Genomic DNA, 22,500 nt, shown 5'->3' on the forward strand with positions numbered 1-22,500 from the left:
TACACCATGTATACTACGTAATTATTTCTTGTTAACAAACTTTATTCTTTCACTCGCAATCAGAATTCCCACTTCACTTCCATAAAGGAGAGTTACTGTGATAATCTCTCGTTAGCTTCAAAAACAACTCGAAGTCTCTATATAGTCTTCTGAAGACACCTTACTACTGTCATTTTTTTATCTTTTATTATGAAAATACAATTACATTTTCTTAACATACATTTTTTCCTTTTATAAAGAAATATTCCTTAACAAATTATATTTTACATTTTTGTATATACATTATATAACATAATACTACTAATGAAATGCAACATCTCACCTGCAACTTAATCAACTACTAGTGTCATTCCTTTTTTTAATCTCCCACTTTTCTTTCTTATATCTCTAACAGTAAACTTCACAAGGTCCCCTTTCGGCTTTTCACTAACCCTTTCAAGTCTTTCCCCAATGAATTCCATATTCTGCTTATCCTATGCATTGGACATATCTTCAAAATACTCACTTTATCAACTCTGGACTGCAATATAAAATTTGCATCTTATATTTTTCGAGCCTTTTATATCTATAAAATACACCATAACTACACAAAATGAGCGTAGATGAATAATCTACATTAATGTGAATAAAAAAGTCAAGATTAAAACAGGAACTCTTTAAACAAAAAATATATTTCTTAATTGTCTTACCACGTGAGTCTCTTGCATTTCAACTGTCAGACCGGGTAACCCTAAATTTTGCAAGTCTAGGCCATCCAGTAACCACACGATGGCTGGTGGTGGGTCACCCTCCACTTCACACCTCAGTGTAACATTCTCACCCTCTAGGCTTGAGTGGAATGTCTCCGTGTCTTGAAGAATCTTCGGAGGCACTACAAATGAAAGAGAGTAAATAGGGATATCATAAAACAACCAATTTCTGTTGTATTCTACTGTAATATATTTTGTAGTCTTCCTTAAAAATGAAATGACACTTAGGAAAAGGAAAATTGAGGCAGACACCCCACAACGAGAGGGGATTAAGAGAGGATATAAATCTGGTATTAAAGATACCAATTAAAATTTTGCACTACAATAGCACCCCATATCTTAGAGTGCTGCGATGCTAATGGTAGTAATTTCAGTGAGTAATTACCCCTGACAGGCATACCATTATAAGTGGGGAGAGGGATGGGCAAGTCCTGATATTTACTGTATAGCTTACCTATAGTAGGCTACTATTATACATAATCGTGATATATTGATAGATAATTTCTTTACAGTCTATACCCTTCGTTTCTATTCTTTACAAATGGTATTAGTTTGTTTTATATAAATAACATTCATATGTAGTTTACAAGTTTACTCCTAAATACCAGTAGGGTTTGCAGTTGGTAACTTGCTCGTTGCATGTCAGTGATCCATTTTACTGGTAATGTAATATTAGCATGGTTATCAAAAGGCAAAAATAGTAGTTTAAATTCCGCTCATGAATGGCAGCGACACGGGACAGTGACATTCCCCTAGAGACTGACCATATATACATATGATCAGCTCCTAAGCCCCGTCTCCACTTAAGCTAAGACCAGGGAGGGCCAGGCAATGGCTGCTGATGACTCAGCAGTCAGACCTGTAGGCTCCCCAAAAGCCCCTATCCTTAACTCACAAGGGTGATGAGATTGAAGTTCTCAGTCAAAGAACTTCCCGTCTTCCCTTGAGTTTCCTGATTCATTTGACTTGACAGGGTTTTACAGAAATAAGAGTCTGGTCATCGACCTTATTTTTGTTTCACGTTTTCTCCTTACGGCCGCCATGATTGTTTTATCATCTCTCAAAATAAAATTGACATATCCTACGAATGTAAATCAAACAAAGATGAATGTTAGTCATGGACAGAGACGATTGAAGTATTTGACTATGGCTACAGCTAGTCTAAGAGGGATGGCGTGGAAACGTGTATATGGTGTGTAAAAGAGATGCATGTTAGGCAGTTTGACTACCATGCACAACAGTAGCCTTGATGTCATAATGAAAGTAATGAAAATGGGTATAACAACTGATATCTTACCGAGAACAGTGACATTGAAATCAACAGAGTCTGATCCACCTTCATTCTCGGCCAGACATGTGTAAGTCCCAGAGTCGGACACCACAGCGCCCGATACCAAAAGGCTACGACCACCATCTCCAACCTCCATTCGTCCGTCCAAACCTGTTCCCAAGAGTCCTTGCAGAGGGGATTCATCCTGGGAAGAAAAATGGAAAAGAATTTCTTCACAAAAAGAGAGAGTCCACATTATTAGTTTGTCAAGGTCATTGAGCAGCATTTGGAGACTCGAAATGCACACTCAAAGAATATGTAGTGAAATGAGAGATGGAAAGTAGAGCAAGGTAAAGTAGAAGATAACCTCAAATGAGAAACCAAAGGGAGCAAAATGTAAAGTAAAATGGAAGGGTGAAGTGATGTTTGGTGAAGTAACAGGTAGTGTCTGGGATTGAAAGAGGAAGAGCAAGAAAGGGTGCAGCTTTATTGCTGAGTGAATGCATGGTAGATAAAGTAGTAGAACGGAAGGAAGTATCATCTAGGTAAATGTGGGTAAGGGTTAGGTTGGGTTAGGGAATATTGGGATTTTGTAAGCGCATATAGGCCAGGTTGTTAGAAAAGGGAAGAAGAGCGGAATGAATTCTGGAATTAATTAACTAGGTGCGTAGAAGGACTGGATAGAAGGAATTATGTAGTTGTGATGGGTGACTTAAATGCCAGAGTGGGTGCTGGAGTGGTAGGATGTGCCATTAGGAAGAATGGTTTACCAGGTGAAAATTAGAGACTGGTAGATATGTGTGTTGAACAAGAGCTGGTGGTAAGCTACAGATTTTTTTCAAAAAGAAAGATGATGACAAGTATACATGGGTAAGAGTGGCAAACGGAAGAGTTGTAGAAAAGGCATTAATTGATTATGCATTGATAACAAGAAGGATGTTAGGATGATTGAAAGATGTGCACGTGTTTAGGGGTGTGGCTAAAGGTATATCTGATAATATTATGGCTGAATGAAAATTAGCCGAAGGAAAAGAATGGAGAAATAAAGTGGGGGGAATGTAAAATGGAGGCAGTTAAGGTTAATGAATTGAAAAAACCAGAGGTATAAAGTATATATCAAGAAAGGTTAGAAATGGAATATGACAAGAGGAAAGTAAGAGAAACTGGTGATATAGAGGAGTAGAAGTTAGTGAAAAGAAAATTTTATTTGGATTGCAAGTGATGTGTGTGGCAAGAGGATTGTTGGAGGCAGCATGAGGAAGGGCAGTGAATGGGGGTGTGAAGGAGTAAAGATGAAAGTGGAAGAGAAAAAGAGGGCATTTGAAGATTGACTGCAGAGTAATAGTACAGAGAAGTATGAGAGATACAGAGAGAAAAATGTGGAAGTAAAACATAATGTAACTGAGGCAAAGAGGGTGACTGACTGGAGGTGAGGTCAAGGATTCAGTCATTCGTATGAAGAGAATAAGAAATTTTGGAAAGAGGTGAAGAAAGTAAGGAAGGGAGGATAGAGAAATGAAGCAACAGTGAACGATTAGAATGGAAGGTTGTTTAACAGACAGGAGGTAAGGAAAGGGTGCGCTGAATATTTTGAAAGGTTGTCGAATATTGAGACTAATAGGGAGGCAGATATAATTCCTGTTGCAGGTGTTGAGGTGCCAGTGACGAGAATGAGAGAGATTACAAGAGAGGAAGTGAAGAGAGCACTACTTGAAACAAGAGGAGGAAAAGCACCTGCTATGGAATGTGTGAGGACTGATAAGTTTAAAGAAAAGTATTTGATTATATTTGAATAGTTGGTGAGATTGTTTAATTGACATTTTATGTTGCAATGGTATCAGTGGAGTGGGTGTTTTTGTGTATTGTTACACTAATACAAAGGTAAGGGAGATGTGTATAGGTGTTGTAATTCAAGGGTTATTAGTTTGTTGAATGCGGTTGGAAAAGTGTATGGTAGAGAGTAAATTAATAGGATTAAGGATAAAACAAAGGATGTAATCTGAGAAGTACGAGGGGGTTTTAGAAGAGGTAGGGGATGTATGGATCAGATTTTTACAGTTACGCAGATATGCAAGCAATAATTAACAAAAGATGAGGAGGTGTATGCTGCATTCATGTATCTGGAGAAAGCTTATAATATAGTTGATAGGGAAGCAATGTGGAATGTGATGGGGTTATATGGAATTAGGGGAAGGTTGTTGCAAACAGTAACGAGTGTATATACATGCATACATGCAGTTAAACATGTTAGGATAGGATAGGAAGTGAGAAAGTAGTTTCCAGTGAGAGTGGGGCTGAGACAAGGAAGCATGATGTCACCATGGCTGTTCAAATTATTTGTTGATGGAGTTGTGATAGAGTTGAATGCTCAAGTGCTTGGTCGAGGATTGAAATTGATAGATGAGAGTGATCATGAGTGGGAGACGAATCAGTAGCAGTTTGCGGATCATACTGTATTGGTGCAGACTTGGAGGAGAAGCTTGGTCGATTAGTGACAGAGTTTGGGAGGGTGCGTGAGAGAAGGACATCGAGAGTTGATGTGGGTAAGAGTAAGGTTATGAGATGCACGAGAAGAGAGGATTGTGCTAGATTGAATATCCTGTTGAATAGAGAGTGACTTGAAGAAGTAGATCAGTAACTTTAAGTATTTGGGGTCTGTTGTTGCTGTAAATGGTGGAGTGGAAGCAGATGTATGTCAGAGCGTGAATGAAGGATATAGTGTTGAAAGCAGTGATGGGGGTGGAGGGGGCTGGTAAAGAATGGAGGGTTAAGAATCAATGTAAAGAGAATTCTGTATGAGGAAGTGATTTTACCAACTGTGATTTATTTGTCGGAGATGTGGAGAATGAAAGGAAGAAAGAGACAGCAATTGAATGTATTAAGGATTAAGTCTCAGAGGAGTATAGCTGATAGTTTATCAAGTAGATGGGGTTACGAACGAAGCAGTGGACGTGAGAATGGGTGTAAGAAAGGAATTAACACCTAAAGTGGATATGAATGCGCCGAAGAGGTTTATCTATATAGAGAGAAGGGAAAATTGTTGTCTCTTGAAGAAGGTAATGAATGCAAGAGTTGACGGGAGAAGTACACGAGGAAAGCCAAGGTTTAGTCGGCGGGATAATGTGAAGAAAGCTTTAGATGATAGGAGGATAGATGTGAGAAGGGTAAAAGAGCATGCTGGAAATAAGAATTAATGGCGAGCAATTGTGATGCAGTTCTGATAGGCCCTGCTGCTTCCTCCGGTTGCCTCGGTGACTCCTGAGGTAGCAGTAGCAGGGTGTTAAGCATATGAAGCTTCATTTGTGGTGAATAATGGGACAGGGTTGGGTGTGCCACCGTAGCAGTACCAACCAAACCTATAGCTGTATCCCTCTTCAGGCTGGGATGAACGAAAAAGAACAAAAGTCCCCTGTTTCTCCGTTTTTTTATGTTGGATACCCCCCAAAATTGGTGGAAGTGCCTTGGTATATAGATAAATGAAGGTTGATGGGAACATTTTTTAAACCTTCATTACAAGAAAGTAGTGTATTTTATGGATGGCGGTCTTTTATTTAGGGTCAAGGCATATACATAAGGGCTTATAGGGACGTTAATCATAAAAAATAGAAATGGTCAGTAAATTAAAGAAAAAGGAAACAATTTAGTTTAAGCCCATTGAAGATAATTACATATGGGTACTTCAGGCTTTACTTTGGATTCCTTCATAAAAGCCATCATACTGGACTTAATGTTTTTGGTCACAGCTTGGTGAGTCAAAATCTAGTAGTAATGCTAAGCTACGTGAACATGTTCATGAACTTTGTTTACAATTAAGAGTGACACTTTGAAACTTTTGTTAGATTATCCCATTATATGCTGGTTAAAGATCGTTCATCTTCTGTCATTTATATGATTTAATACTATTCTAACTTAACCTTGTGATGAAAGAAAAATGAAGACATAGCTGCTCTATAAAACCAGCTAAGAAACTTCTGAAATTTCCTTTTCATATAACCAAACTGGTTTTATCAGTTTTGAAAGATACTTTTACAATTTCCTTTAATTATGAAAATTTTTTCTGATGCAAAATTACTATTAATAATATTTTTTTCTAAAGAAATCCGCCACAGGCAACACCTGAGGATTCATAAAAAGAGGTTGTTGATGAGATGTATTTTGTATTATTGACTTACTTTTGTCGGTTTCATGTAGGTTCAATTGTTAAAGATATGTTATTGCTGCAGGTACTGGTACCTTGATTCATATTAAGAATAAAGCATAGGCGGGATGTAATACAGACTTTTGCTGTGCTTAGTTAAATTAAGAGAGAGAGAAAGTGAGAAAATAAGAGGGAGTATGCTTTAAGGAGTATTATCAGAAGGGATTTTTAAGAAAAGCCAACGTCATGCGCTTCTCGTGGTTATATCACCATGACAAGGTTTATAGTTACTAAGTATACTTTATAATTTTAACAATCTCAATTCTTGTATAAACAACTTCAGCAAGGATGGAATAGATTAAACACAGTAAAATGAAGTAAGAAAGAAATTATACTATATTGATTAGAGGGGATACCTGATTGTTCTCAATGGGATTATTTCAAGTACTTCCGCCATCCTGTTGCCAGAAAAAATAACCTAATTGATATAAATAATCCCCAGTTTACTTTGCAAAAAGTATTTACCATATAAGGAAAATCATCTTTCTTCCATATAATACTTGGAATTGAATCCTGTATCGATAAGTTGAATAAAACTATAAATTCTTCCTATTTTCTCTAAATTTGCTGAAAATATGATCTCACCTTAGTCCAGGTTATGTGAGGATGAGGAAACCCCTCAACTTGGCAGTAAAGCGAGAAGGGCATGTCCACTAGTACTTCTTGGAAAGGTGGTGTGTCTGGGGCACGTCCACCTTGTCCCACTCGGCTAATCTTTGCTGGAACTATTTATAATCAAACAGAAATAAAGTTATGTGAATGAGCTGGAGAACACACACACAAATACACACACACTCATATATATATATATATATATATATATATATATATATATATATATATATATATGTATATACATATATATATATATATATATATATATATATATATATATATATATATATATATATATATATACATATATATATATATATATATATATATGTACATAAATATAAATACATATATATTAAACCATCTGAAGAGATAAATGCCAAGTGAGTATAGTAAGGTTTTATTTATTCCTTTTAAATACGTTTGTCTATAAGTATTTGAGAATAAAATGACTTACGCAAACACGTAGTTTCATATATATCATACATCTGACAACACTTGGATTACCAAAGAATTCTTCTTCACCGAAAGGGTTAACTACTGCACTGTAATTGTTCAGTGGCTACTTGCCTCTTGGTATGGGTAGAAGAGACTCTTTAGCTATGGTAAGCAGCTCTTCTAGGAGAAGGACACTCCAATCACTGCCACAATCCTCCCTTGACTTTTGAATATATACCGTACATTACACATGCTCTTGTAAAAAAAGGAAACAGATAATAGTTTTCTTACCAATCACTTGGACTTCAAACTGCTTCTCGTCAGCCCCAGCACGATTCGTAGCCAGACAAGCATAATTGCCCGAATCTGCTACTTGAGAATTGGTAAGAAGGAGCTCGTTGGGTGAGGTGAAATGGATTCTTGGGTAGGCACTAAGGGCTTGTCCATCCCGGAGCCAAGTTATAGAAGGTTTCGGGTTGCCTTCCACTGGACAGAAGAGAATGACGTTTTTGCCGGATATGACTGAAATCTCTTTCACCGTGTCACCTTCGCTGTTCCCCCATCCGATTATCCGTGGCGGTACTGTGGATGCAAGCAATAGTGATAGATTTTTTTTTTTTTTCAAAAATGTACTTTAATTCTAATAGCGCTTCTCATTTAATGTCAGTTTAGATATATTCCATGTATATTTAACCATTATAGTTTTATGTGTTCTGCATTTAAGATTGGAATGGTATGAGGAATAGCAGTGACATCACATTTTGAAACGCAAATATTTTATATTCTTTAATACAATTCTTTTATTACTAGGCTGAATCATATTGGCATCTCCAGAACTTGTTTATAAAGCAGAATGCTATGAGCCTAAAGGTCTGAAAACAGAAAGCCGATCAGTATGGATAAGTAAAGTGAAATAAAAGAAACACATCGAATAAGGAGAAAAATGTTAAGTAAAAACATAATTATGAACTAGGGAATAGAATACAATGTTGTATTGAGCCTCACAAAGGAAAAGCAAGCCAAGTGACCTGATTGATACACTACATCTGATGAAAATGTGTTATTAAGAAGAACAAAGAATACGTAAAATAATATGGATGCATTATGAAAAATCTTACACAGCATACACATCAAGCTAATTGAACGATAGAGCCAGGGACTGATATCCTGACCAGGAATTTAACATAATTTAAACATAATAGCCTTTTGCTATATTTCGACTTGATTTTGTGAAGTTGGCGAAAGGACAGACCAAATATGTGCCTCAAACGTGAATTTGCAATTAAGAGTGACATCAAAAAGTTAAAATGAGTTGCATGAAGTTAAAGAAGCATTGTCATTGAAAAGGTCTGGTAACGGGAGGACCAGTGTACTAAATCCAGTAATGCTCATTCTTTGAGTTTTGTAAGAGTATAACTTCATACCGCAGGTTTTAGATAGAACTTCATTAAGAGATTCAACAACCACTGGTCTGTTCCTAAGAGATTGGACTGTTACAAAAAGGGTATCATAATTTGCATAAACAACAAGAAGCTTGTTTTAAAGTCCATATACCCTGAGTATATATTATTAAAAGTAATAGAATGAGTATGTTACACTGAGGAACCATAAAGATTACAACCATCACTATGGTTCCTCCAAACATCTACTAATTACAACATATTGTTTAAAAAACTAAGACTACTAGGAAATTATCCCCTGACTCTTAACTTTCAAGTTTAAAAGAATGGCCTCATGACTTACGTGGTCTAAAAAGACAACAAAGTCATTTCCAAACATACAAATTTCATGACAAGATATGGGTTTCTGTAAGACTATAGAAATTTTAAGAGAGAAACGATTATATCATACAAAATTCAAAATACAAATTAGAAAAGGGATAATTGTTTTCAGCACATGCACTCGGAAGTTTTGTCTATAAATACTAAAAAAACTTTAGGTATATGAGGTAAAGAAATAAAGCAGAATTCAGCTGGGATACAGGTACTCATTTACATGAGTCGCATTACCAATTCACCAAAAAAAAAAAAAAAATCTTTTCTAGCTAACTTACAAAAAATAACTTACAACTTGAAAGCTAATAAATCAGCTGCCCTCGAAAAATCAAAGGAAAGGGGTTATTTGTCCCTTCCCCTACATAATATCAAGGTTAGGTAAAAATTCTAGTTAATCAGATTTAGAGAAATATGTATAATGTGTTAGGATGATATGAGCAGTAATAGTAGTATCTATATTTATTATCATCAAGTTAATGTCATGTAATTTTTCAGTCATATCTATTGAATAACGTAAAAGAATTGTGATTTCTAATGAATGTACACCAAGCAATCAAATCTAATGGGGCGTATGGTGCGAGAAAAATCTAATGCAAATGTATTAAATCTAGAAGGTTCTAACAGGAATAAATAATGCATACATGGAGGCTAAAAAGGAAGTGACGTCATTCAAGATGGGTCTTGATACCGAAATTAGGTTATAACTTAATAAGCAAGGGTTTCTTTGTGAAAGTGTTTTTATCAAGTGAATAGGAATCATTCTTCTTACATTATATAAGATTATGTGTACATAAAGTTATTACAAAGGTCCTTACAAGAGCGTTTTGGGAACGAGGGTTTGTCATGTATCACGTGACACAGCCATAAAATATGTACCCAAAGGGGTGTACAAAAGGGTAAGTTTTGCTTTCTACAGACGCACCTTTCTAACAGTGAACATCCTTTGGAGTACATATCCAAAGTTAAGTTTAATCTTTGGCTACTGATGCCTCTATTTTCTCATGCTCTCTTAATGTTGTAATGTTGTATATTTCTGATCTCAATAATTAACTTTATTGTGTTTGAATTGCTCATATGTTAATATAACTGTCTAAGACTATTACCATTTTTGAGTTTATATTGGTTATAATACTAGTGTTAATATGACTGTCTAAGCATAGTACCTTTTATTGTTTGAATTGCTTTAAAGAAATGGTGCCAAAAACTCTGTGTAGTTAGTGTTATTTCACTTGGTCTAATTACTAAGCCTAAACTTTTACATAACTTACAGTTAACGAAATCAAGTTTTGTTGATTGAAACCAATTGAATAATTTGGACCCGTGTTCTGTCTGTAGCAGCACAAAAGTGTCGCTTGTATTTCTTTATTTGAATACAATACTTTTGAGATGTTTCTTGATTTTGAACAGGCGAGTGTGGATCGATATGTAGAATTGTGTGATTTTTTATTCAGCTCATTTAAAAAATGCTTTATTTTCACTGTGGTATTTTTTTGCAAAAAGTGTAAATTCTCTTCAAATATGTAATGAAATTATATTTTTCTAAAATAATATTTTGATTTTTCTTATATAACTGTTATCACCTCGAGTCCGGTCATTATTACTCTTAAAACTATCCAAGTTGTAGACGTAAAAAAACTCTAAGTTAGAGAATTTCAGGTAGCTGATTATTCCGACTGATTCTTTGAACTTATAAAATAACAAAATCTAACATAATGCATATGAAGTTTCTCATACTATAATGTTAAAGACTGGCCAAAGGAATGTGTTTTACAAATCAATAGCACAGAAGAAACTGACGAGACTCATCATGCTCTTTGCTAGAAATGATAAGAGCCATGATTTAAAAATACTAGTATGTGCTACATATGTATAAACAGATAAAGTAATAAAACACGGGTTTCCCATGAGAAGAAATAAAAACAGCATAAAAAACTATAGAGATTGTCAGTTTTGTAATCTAGATCTCACCATAAAACTAACAACCTAGGGAAGGAAAATGAACAAATATGGAAGTCCTCACTCATAACAGAAAAGTTGAATTGCTTGGTCACAGATCCTTCGCTGTTCGAAGCATTACAAAGATAGATTCCAGAATTGGAATGATCGATGCCGTGGAGTTTCAGCAGTTGTCCGTTTTCCTCTATGCTGTGGTCGAGTTCAGCACTGAAAAACGATGGCTAAAATGGGAATGGCCCAAGTTTGGTTTTCTGAATGTAAATATGATTTCAAAGCATACATAGTACTGATGAGAGAGAGAGAGAGAGAGAGAGAGAGAGAGAGAGAGAGAGAGAGAGAGAGAGAGAGAGAGAGAGAAAGCATACATAGTACTGATTAGAGAGAGAGAGAGAGAGAGAGAGAGAGAGAGAGAGAGAGAGAGAGAGAGAGAGAGATTGGAATTTGGATTTCCCATATGAAGCTATCCGCAGCAATAATTTTTTATGTGTTCTGAAGAGAAAATAGATTCTAATGTTATTCGTCGATAAAATATCTTGTAAAAACTGATACCTCTCTCTCTCTCTCTCTCTCTCTCTCTCTCTCTCTCTCTCTCTCTCTCTCTCTCTCTCTCTCTGAATTCAGGAAAAAATCTAGAAATATTTTTGAGACCTCGCTTTTAATTTCAAAATTCTAATGATGCTGATTGTATCCTTACATCAGAATCACAAGATGGGAAATACAAATGTTTTGACCACAACAAATTCGAGACTAATGTCATTATAATTGAAAAATGTAAGGTCTTTGCAAATGAACTATAGTTGATTCTTTATAGTTAGGCAGATTTGCACCGACTCGCAGGGGTGCCCATTTAGCTCGGAAAAGTTTCCTGATCGCTGATTGGTAGGACAAGATGATTCTAACCAATCAGATAGCAGGAAACTTTTCCGAGCTAAAAGGGCACCGTTGCGAGTCGGTGCAATTGCGCCTCATTAAAAAAAATTGAGTATATAATAAAGGTTACAATATGCTGTTAAAAAAAGGTTTTCTAAACGACATAAAATAAAATTTAGAAATTATCTAAAATATGGCAGCTATCTGGATACTTACATAGTCGAGATATCTCTTTCATCTTTGGCCCATGTGACGGAAGGCTCCGGAGAACCGGTTGTCCTGCACCAGAGCTGGGCATCCCCACCTTGCACAGCCTCCACCATTCCACTGCTGCCACCTGATGACGATGCTCCCCCACTTCCTCCCCCACCTCTTCCACTCTCTTCTAATACTGGGGCCACTGGGAAAAGTTATTAATAAATCGTTTGTAAGAAAATATGCAACTAAGACAATTACGACTATGAAAACAAAGGATTAGATGACTCTTTCAATAATAACATCAATATTCAATATATTTTCAAATCTGTGTTTCGCAATGATACATTTATAGACATAAATCGGTTCTAAACTATACTTCTCTATCTATCTATCTATCTATATATATATATATATATATATATATATATATATATATATATATATATATATATAATGCTTGCTGTATTTATGCTTATATATATGTGCAAATGTGAATACATACACTTACACACACACACACACACACACACATATATATATATATATATATATATATATATATATATATATATATATATGTATATATATATACATATATATATATATATATATATATATATATATATATATATATATATACATATATATATATATATATATATATATATATATATGTAAATATATATGTAAATATATATGTAAATATATATGTATGTATATATATATATATATATATATATATATATATATATATATATATATATATATATGTGTGTGTGTGTGGTGTGTTTGTGCGTATGTGTAGTTTCAACACGGAAACGATATTATTCCAGATCTTAATCAAATGGTACAGTTTTATTTAGTAACGTAAGCACCATATATGAGTTCTATGTAACGTTCTTTTTCAAATTGCTACATTGCTTTTCTTTCACTTTTGTAATTTTTGGGGCGTCATCCACCTGTCTTCCCCGTCCAAGTTTTTCAAATTAGTTTAGTTCAAGTTTTCCTTCTTTTTTAAGTGATTTTTTTTTTTTTTGACGAACATGGTCAGTGTCTCGAAATGTAATGCAGTGGTATAATTCAACTATAGCCAATTCTTTTTAGTGAGGCCGATTTGTACCGACTCGCAGTGGTGCCCTTTTCGCTCGGAAAAGATTCCTGAACGCTGATTGGTTAGACAAGATAATTCTAACCAATCAGATAGCAGGAAACTTTTCCGAGCTAAAAGGGCACCGCTGCGAATCGTTGTAAATGCGCCTCATTAAAAAAAAACTGAGTCTAGTTCATAGTGACATGAGAGACTTTTGATAAACCTATATAATTAGCTTTATTTAACGTGTTCCAGTGAAAAAGACTGTCCTTCTGACCACGCCTTATCACTTACTTAGTACTGTGACGGTGAAATTCCTGTGTGTACTTCCAGCCGTGTTTGTGGCGTTGCACATGTAATGGCCAGCATCACTCAACCTCACCCCTGGAATGTACACCCGTTTGCCTCCAGGTGTCACGTGAGCATACATTGGTAGTCCATCAAGAATCCATGTTACCTAAATAAATTTTAGATTTTGTTAAGGTATTGCAACAGAAAACTGTGGGAATGAAGCGAGTCTAAAAATAAGGTAAATTAGCAAAATATCATATGGAAATAGGTGGTCTGAAAAAATAAAAATAGCTTATGGGTATCAGTAATCACTTTTAGGGAACGAAGACATTAAAAAGAAAAAAAAAACCTAAGCAGATTGGTAGCATCCGGAAAAGGGCTATATGAAGACAGGAATGTTTGGAAAATAGCATATGTAGATCAGTAATGCATGGGTATATGGAAACTAATGAAATTTGTATATCGGTATTACTATATAAAAAAAAGACCATATGAAAGAGAGCAACACTTAAAAAATGACATTTGTAGATCAGTGATATATGGAAAAGAACATGTGGAGCGCAGCAAATTTCTTCAGAAAAGGCATATGTAGGTCAGGAACACCTGGAAAAGATCTGGTGGAGCAGATTAGGAAGTCATGGAGAAATTAGATTAGAACAATCAAGAAACCTGGAAAATTTCATGTGGTGATCAGTAACATCTGGTAAAGGGAGTCTGGAGAACAACAAAACCTGTAAAAATTCCATCTGTTGGTCAGTAACACCTGCAAGAGGGAATAGGGAGAACAATGACACTTAGGAAAATGGTACAGTATATACAGATAAGTAGCATCTGGAATAGTGCCCATTGGGGGCGACTTGAAAAAAAGGAAAATTTGAGAACAGCAACACCAGGTAAAATGCAATTATCCAATTGTTAATACCTGGAAGAGGGGCATATGATGCGCCTCCAAAATTGATACTAGCATACGGAGATCAGTAACAACTAGAAAGGGCATAATGAAAATAGCAAGACCACCCGGAAATATGATATTTGTATTTCTGTAATACCTGGAAAATGTCAAATGGAGGATAACGTTACCTGAAAAAGTGGCATATGTAGATCAGTAATAGATCAGGAACACCTAGAAAAGAACTTAAGGAGAACAACCATACATCAGTGAATAAAGGAAAAATGGTATTTGAAGAAGTAGAGCACCTGGAAAAAAGGCATATGGATAATAATAATACCTGCAAAAGGGTAAAAACTGGAAAAATGGTATTTGCAGATCTGTAGCACTTTCAATATATGGAATATGCAAAAGACAATACCTGGAAAATTACATGGTGAGCAGTGACACCTCAAAAGAGGGCCTGCAGATCTGTGACACCTGGAAAAAGGCATATGAAGATCAGCCACACCTGGAAAAATAGCATATGCAGATTTCTAAAACATACGAAATGCCATCAGGAGAAAAATAATATACGAAAAAAATAGACACGGCGACTAGCACATAGTAAAGAGCATATGGATAACAATGTCAATGGAAAAAAGGTAGCATATTCAGATTAGTATCATTTGGAAAAAGCTTTTGGAGAGCAGCAGTTCAGGAAGAATAGCATATGCAGTACAGATACGTAAAATATTGGGAAAGGGTAACAACAGCAATACTTTGAAAAATGGTATGTGGTAATCAGAGACCTAAAATATGGGATATGGAGAAGAGTAAAACCTGGGGAAATGATGTATGAAGTTAGGTACACTTGAAAACGGCCAATTGAGAACGCAGAAACTTGGAAAAATTGCTTATGGAGCTCAGTGTCACCTAAGGAAGAGCATATGAAGAACAAGGGCACATTGAAAATGGCATTGTGAGATGAGAAACACATGAAGTAAAGCATATGGAGAGCAGCAACACTTGGAAAAGGCAATGTGATCAGCAACACCCGGAAAAGGGAATGTGATCATCAACACCTGGAAAAGTGAATGTGATCAGCGATACTTGGAAAAGGGAATGTGATCAGCAACACCTGGAAAATGAATGTGATCAGCAACACCAGGAAAATGCCATATGAATAACAATAACACTAGGAAAAGGGAATGTCTCGAGCAGCAACGGTTTGAAAAATTACTCATACAAATCAGCAACACCAGGGTAAGGGAATATGAGAACCTATAATACCTGGAAAATAGCACATGGAGATCAGTAACAACTGGAAAACGTTATATAGAGAGCTGGGAAACCTGGAAAATGACATTTAGAGTTCCGTAACACTTCAAAAATGGCTTATGAAGTGCAAAAACACTTATATGAGGGTATACATAGATAATTATTATGTAGAAAAGAGCATGTGGTGAATAGCAACACCTGTCAATTACACATGGGGAACAGAGACATTTGGAAAAGGAAATTTTCAGGTCAGTGATGGTATTTGTAGATCAGAAACACCTGGAAAGGGCCTATAGAGAACAGCAGCACCTGAAAAAATGTCATAAGTAGATCAGTGATACGTAGAGAAAATGAATAACAGTGATACACAGAAAAAGGCATATAATGATAGGCAACACGAGGAAAAAGTAATGCTATATGAAGAACAGTGGCCTCCGAAAAAAGACAATATGCAAATCAGTAGCACAAGATAAAAGACCGACAGAAAGGGTCACATCGGAAAAAATGGTAATGCAGCTTAGATATTGTTGATACCTGAAAAAAAAAAAAAAAAAAAAAAAAAAAAAAAAAAAAAAAAAAAAAAAAAAAAAATATTGCCAACAAGAGACAAGTGTCATTTGGAATAATTATGGAGGATCTGGAACACTTGAAAAACTAGGAAATTACCTTATGGAGACTAGTAACATTTGTGAAATCACCTTTGGTGATATACAACACCTAGAAAAATTATATTATGGGTATTGTTGATATCTGAAAAAAAAAGAAAAAAATTCACGTGGAAATAAGTGACGGCAGTGAAAAAAGTTCAAAGGGGATTAGCAATAAAAGAAAAATGTGATGTGAGTTTAAGCGGTATTGGAAAAACGGCTCATGGAGATAACCTTTGACTGAAATTATTTCCTCACGGATAAGTGATTACAAATTTTTTTATTTAATGAGCAACGCTTAAAAAATGATATATAATTATACAGATGGGTGACACAATTAAAAGACATAGGAAGATCAGCAACTTTAGAAATTCTTTCTAGAAAAATAGATAACATGGAAAATGGCATATAACGATCACCAACAGAAGGAAAATGGTAATGGTGAAAGGAAACACTTGGAGAACAGCATATAGAAATCAGCGACAAGTGGTAAAATTGGATATGAAATGAACAACCAAAAGAAAATTTTTTAGGGAGATAAGAGGTGCTTGGAAAATGCTATTAGCGACTCTCAGAAATATGACAATTAGATCAGATATGCATGAAAAAAATAGTCCGTTAAGAGCAGCAAGGAGTATAAACTAGATCGAAATCAAAAGTAAAATCTGAAAAATATACTAGAAAAATAATACGCGAGAGGAATGAAAAGGCTATGCATATTCATGATCAGATATGACAATTCAAAGGGAAAATTTTTGAAGGAAATTCTACAAAAAGATAGGAGAATAACAAAGCAGACTCTAACCTGTAAAAACCACTGGATAAAGTAAATTTTATAAATAGAGAAAATATTTTCATTCCTTGAAAAAATTCGAGTATTAGAAATGGATTAGCAATGTTAAAGGGAAAATTTGAAGCATATTACACAAGTAAAGAATGAAATAGATAGACATGCCTATTTTTACTTAGTTTTTGTTTTTTTATTTAGTAATCTTATGACATACCTGAGGTTCCGGATCACCAGTAGCCTCACAATCCAGATCCAGTTCGTCTCCAATGTTCAGGATGACATTGGGTTGGTGGAAATACTGGTTGAACTGCGGAGCCACAAGCACCTCTAGCGGAAAAAGCAGGTCTATCTCTCCAGCATCGTTTGTTGCCACACATCTGTATATACCTGGATGGAGTATAATCAAGAATCAAGCTAAATTGTTAAAATATAAATTGTTTTACAATGAAAACGAATGAGGGAAGATATTTGAAATAAAAAAAAATAACTGTGATGATGTGGAAGAAAGTTCTTACGACAAACGGAAATCATAACAAGGAATATTCTAGGCTATAGGTAAATAATAATAAATTGAAGGACATGGGTAAAAAAGATTCGAATGCAAAGTAAATAGAATGTTGAAAAGAGTAGTGATGAAGGGGCGTGGGGTTACAGTTCAAGTTACGGACAGGCCAGTTTGAAATATGATTTTCCTGTGTTCTGGGGCGTTTTATTAACAATTCTGACCTTCATTGCTATTCTGAAGTCAGTAGTTTTAGGGATAGATGTTCATTTTCAAAATGAGCAATAATAGAAAACCACAGTGGTGAGTTAAGGCATGGGGGATGGGGATGAAAGGAATACTAGCGAAACACAAGGATTCATCGTAAACAAATAATTTATAGTCAAAGTTAGGATACTGGGTCCTAATCTGCCCCAGGGCATCTCTTCCCTTCTAAAACCTTGGATAAACTAGACATTGGTTATATCTATTCACCTTACCATTATCAGAATCAGGAATTCCCGATGTGCATTCTGAATCAACATATGCTAAGAAAAAAAATACCCAAATCCTTTACTCCAGGAATGCTTCTGAAAGGACTGTAATATTAAAAATTATACTGCATATTTTACTTTACTGTGAATATGGCTAGATCACATCATTGCTTAAGATCCATCCTATACGAAATTTCAATTGCATAATTTTGTAACTAAACACAAAGACAAAAAAAATGTATGCCATTGATGTCTTTGTTCGTAATGATGGTCATGAAGAACTTTGACCCCCCCCCCCCCCTCCCCCTCCGTCTCATTGCCAATTTATCCCAATGAAATTTATTTGGGTGCAGGTAGAAGGATATATAAAAAGGAATAATTCAAATAATAATCAGACAGTGAAAATGATTGAAAATATAACAGGATGGTAATAAAAAAATAACCGCGGGAGACTGAAGAAGAGTTGAAGAGGAGTAGGCTACATACGGAAAGACATTGCATATGTCCATCTTACTTCAATTTTTGTGATAAACATAGATTCCATTGGTACCAGTGAACCAGTGACAGCACTGAGTCGGACACGGATGAATGATGTAGCTTACACAATAAATATAGTTACTGATTTAACCATTTACGGTTATTACCTTAACAGTATTTTGTTATTATTACATACAAGCATGTGCTAGGCCTATGAATATGAATGGCATAAAGGTGATAAGTCAGCAGATCCAAAATGAGTTAATGGAATAATTATCACCTTACCCACCCCTCCTAAAACTGTCTCTCTGCTGAGTCTACTGTTGAAATGAATCTTCTTAGGAATAATATACTTATAAAGACATCTACTGTATGCTTGCATAATCTATATATGGTAGAAAGGTATTTTATATCCTGTCTACATGACAGTTTCTTTGAGCAGAATATCAGCTATGTAAAGAATGTGACATTACTCAGCCTTATCAAACAATATTCCCTCATTTATGGTGCAGAATGTTGTGTCATTTGCTTCTATTTACTTGTGGGTTCTACAGAAATAAAAAAAAAGAAAAATGGGGAATATGGTTAATTAGATAACAAGATTCAGCCTCGACTTTAACCACAGTTTAACCATCATTGATGTTTATGGGAACATTATATCACAAACTTATAAACTTATATACTTTTATATTTCTGGGTTTTAGCACAAACTACACAAGAGGGGTATGGCTTCGGCGCAAGCTTAGGGTGCGCAGAGTATTTTTTTCAATTTTTTTAGTTAGTAGCCCTATAGGAATGAAGAAGGCCAATAATACATATATGTAAGTATTTTGTAATGGTAAGTTCCCGAGGTAGTTGAATAGGACTTCGCATGAAGCATATCAATAAGTCTTAGAAACTATACAGACATATAGATATGTTCACCTGACATTTCATTAAATAATAACAAGATTGTAATCGACCCATTGGGTGAAGAGGAGAAGTATGATGAGGACCGTAGGACGAAAAAAAAATCGGAACATGTCATGGAAACTTATAAATAGGTTTTTCCAGTTGAAGTAAAATTCACAGAGGACTGAAATGCAAGACAAGCTGGAGGTAAAATGTGTAAATGTTAATGATTGACTGGTGGAGAGGAAGAAAGGTGTAACGAGATGTAAGGGTAGAAAAAAAGGACGTTAAAAGTAAAACAAAGTAATAACCAGGCAATAAAAAAGAAAAGAAAAATGGGGCTATCGATTCAATGAAAAAGATGATAAAAAATAAACTTACTAGATTTGTTAGTGTGGTGTAAGAAATGTTTTGTAAGATATAAAAGCCAATACAATGAAAGTTAGTGTCAATGGAAGGTAATGCCAAGTTCTTGCTTCCAAAAAAAACTGAAAACAGAAAGTCAAGAAAGATGCTCAGGAAAGGTTAGGAAGAATATACCCATAAGAGGAGATAATCAAAATAATGATTATTAAGGATTAGTGAGAAAAAATTGGATTGACTGAAGATATAGAGGAAAGGTGTAATAAGACATTAAAGTATCAAACAAACAATACAGCAGAAATAACGATGAATTATCAGAAAAGAAAATGAGTTAAAAAAGAGGGACGGGGTATGTAGATATTAGTGACCTATCAGTTGGTCCTAAAACTTTTGAATATTAGAAATTGATGTATTATCAACAGTTATAACTTAGAAATAACTACAACATATCAGAAAGTATAAACCAACACTTCTAGAAGAGAATTAAGATTAAGTAAAAATAAGAGAAAATTATACTTGCTCCCTCGAACCACTACTTTATCCTTCAAATATTTTTTTTTATTCTAATGATGGACACTTTTGAGTTTTGCATATTGAAATAAAATGTTCCCAAATTTCAGGTTAGAAGAGATATCCAATAACTTATCTCATACACACTGAAGACGAAAATGATGATGAAGAGGAGGATGATAATGATGAAGTGGATGTGGAAAATGATGATGATGATGATGATGATGATGATGAAGAGGAGGAGGAGGAAACTACTGATGATGATAAAAGTAGGAGAAAATGATAATGATCATGATTAAAAAGAGGGAGACTCTCTACCAAGCTGTTCGACATTGTTAAATGTTCTAACGTATTCCGATTGAAAGCACAATTTCCTTCATACCAGAAAACCTCAAATCAATCAATCAATTCCTTAAGTTCATCATCATCATTATCTTCATCATTAGAGATAATATTAGGAATTAATATCAGACAGGATTATTACATACTTTAAAACATAATATCGAATCCTAATTCCTTTTATATTCAGCAGGTGAACCTAAACCTCTTTTCATATGCTTTCATATCCTAGTTCGATATATTTTATACTTAACTTTTTTTTATCTAATTTCCCTTAATTCTTAATCATTCATTTCTTTACCTTGATCATCTGCTGTTGCCTCTAGAATATGAAGGGTCTGGCCACTGTCCTCAACCACAATGTGAGTCATGTCAGCCCGATCTTTGGTGGAGAAAATGGATAATCCATCCTGTGGAATGTAAATATCTCATTAATTTTCACTCATCTAAGTATGCATGTAAATGCAGGCCTACGATGAATTACAACTAACAAGCAATGATATCTGGTGTTATCAATTTCCTAATACTTAAAATCTGATATCATCATACATTAATACACGCACGCGCGCACACACACACACACACACACACACACACACACACACACACACACACATATATATATATATATATATATATATATATATATATATGCTCCCTTTTCCCTCTCTAGAATAATGTTTTCATAATCTTTCAAGAACACATATGATGCCTAGGAAAAAAAAAGTGCTTCAGGATCTAAACAGCAGGCTGAAATGAATAGATGCGAGCTGAACTTATAGACATGGAACTAAACATATATTTCTAGTTAAAAATCATTGTTATATTATGTGGCTTAACATTAGATAACTTTTTAATATTAATACTTTTTTAAAAAAAGTGATATAAATTATGAACCATTAGGTTATGAAGTAAGAAAGTAATGAAATAATTTGTAATATTAACAAATAAAGTAAACATGAAAGGCTTAAGGTCAGTAGCACTAGAACAAAAGGAAGAAAGTATAAACAATGCAGGATTGATGAAACTGTTATCGGTAGGTAAGATATATCACAATTTGAAAGCCAAATCTCTTTTATAGCAATAGCGATTAAATGGTTTATAATGGATAGCAGAAAGTTAGTAGGATTTAAACTTAAGTCAGGCAATATGCAGAACGAGTAATTTATGAAAGCAATATTAATAAATAAGATATATCATAATATAAAATCTAAGTCTATTTATAATCATTTTGATTGAACTATTTATTGTGGAATGCTATTCAGTACTGGTTCTTTTCTACATTTCAGTTTTGCAATAAGTCCATACTTTGCTACACTGAATCACTTTACCTAATTTATGTCTGTTTTTTGGTTATCAAAAAGACCACGTCTTCGAGCATTGAATATTTTCTTTAAAATAAAAAAAGACCATACTCTGATGTACTGAGCTAACAAACACTGACTACTCTCTACCTTCAATGAATGAAAAGAATGATGGAATACTAAATATTTTATGGTGAACTGGATCACCAACAAGGTGACCTTTGCATATTTAGATTTTGAAAGAAACGATGATCTCCATTTTAATGTTTTTTGCAATTATCTTTCTCTAGCATAGTGGATCACTTGACACTAAATACTTTATTACCTCCCCTGTCCCTTTTAAGGTTTTTAAAAAGTCCATTCCCTAAGACACGAATAAATCAAGCCTAGCCCCTCCGTAAAAAAAAAGAAAAAAAATCACTCCAGTACACTAACTTAACTGGCAATAACACTTCTGTTTTCATTAAGCTTTCGAAAAAACTTTGATACTGGCTCCTCTCCGTTTTTATATGCTTACATAGATCCTTTTATAGTTTACTATATCCCAACACTGGCTTCTCTCTGCTCTTTTTAGGGTTAAAGCAAATTTTCTCTCTGGTTCACCA

The 22,500-nt window shown here is 34.7% G+C and overlaps 1 protein-coding gene across 1 annotated transcript in view; it reads right to left on the reverse strand.

Moving 5' to 3' along the window:
• LOC137642617 (hemicentin-1-like) overlaps nt 1-22,500 on the reverse strand; it is a 287,924-nt gene that overhangs the window by 173,857 nt on the left and 91,567 nt on the right. The window contains exons 31-39 of the mRNA XM_068375327.1: nt 20,893-21,001; nt 17,251-17,423; nt 13,454-13,616; nt 12,088-12,271; nt 11,066-11,208; nt 7,562-7,852; nt 6,803-6,942; nt 2,047-2,224; nt 690-871 (exon numbers count right to left, since the gene is read on the reverse strand). Coding sequence (XP_068231428.1) covers nt 690-871; nt 2,047-2,224; nt 6,803-6,942; nt 7,562-7,852; nt 11,066-11,208; nt 12,088-12,271; nt 13,454-13,616; nt 17,251-17,423; nt 20,893-21,001 — 1,563 coding nt within the window. The remainder of the gene's footprint in view (nt 1-689; nt 872-2,046; nt 2,225-6,802; nt 6,943-7,561; nt 7,853-11,065; nt 11,209-12,087; nt 12,272-13,453; nt 13,617-17,250; nt 17,424-20,892; nt 21,002-22,500) is intronic.

The sequence above is a fragment of the Palaemon carinicauda genome, chromosome 6, assembly GCF_036898095.1.
Source record: "Palaemon carinicauda isolate YSFRI2023 chromosome 6, ASM3689809v2, whole genome shotgun sequence".
Taxonomy (NCBI): Eukaryota; Metazoa; Arthropoda; class Malacostraca; order Decapoda; family Palaemonidae; genus Palaemon; species Palaemon carinicauda.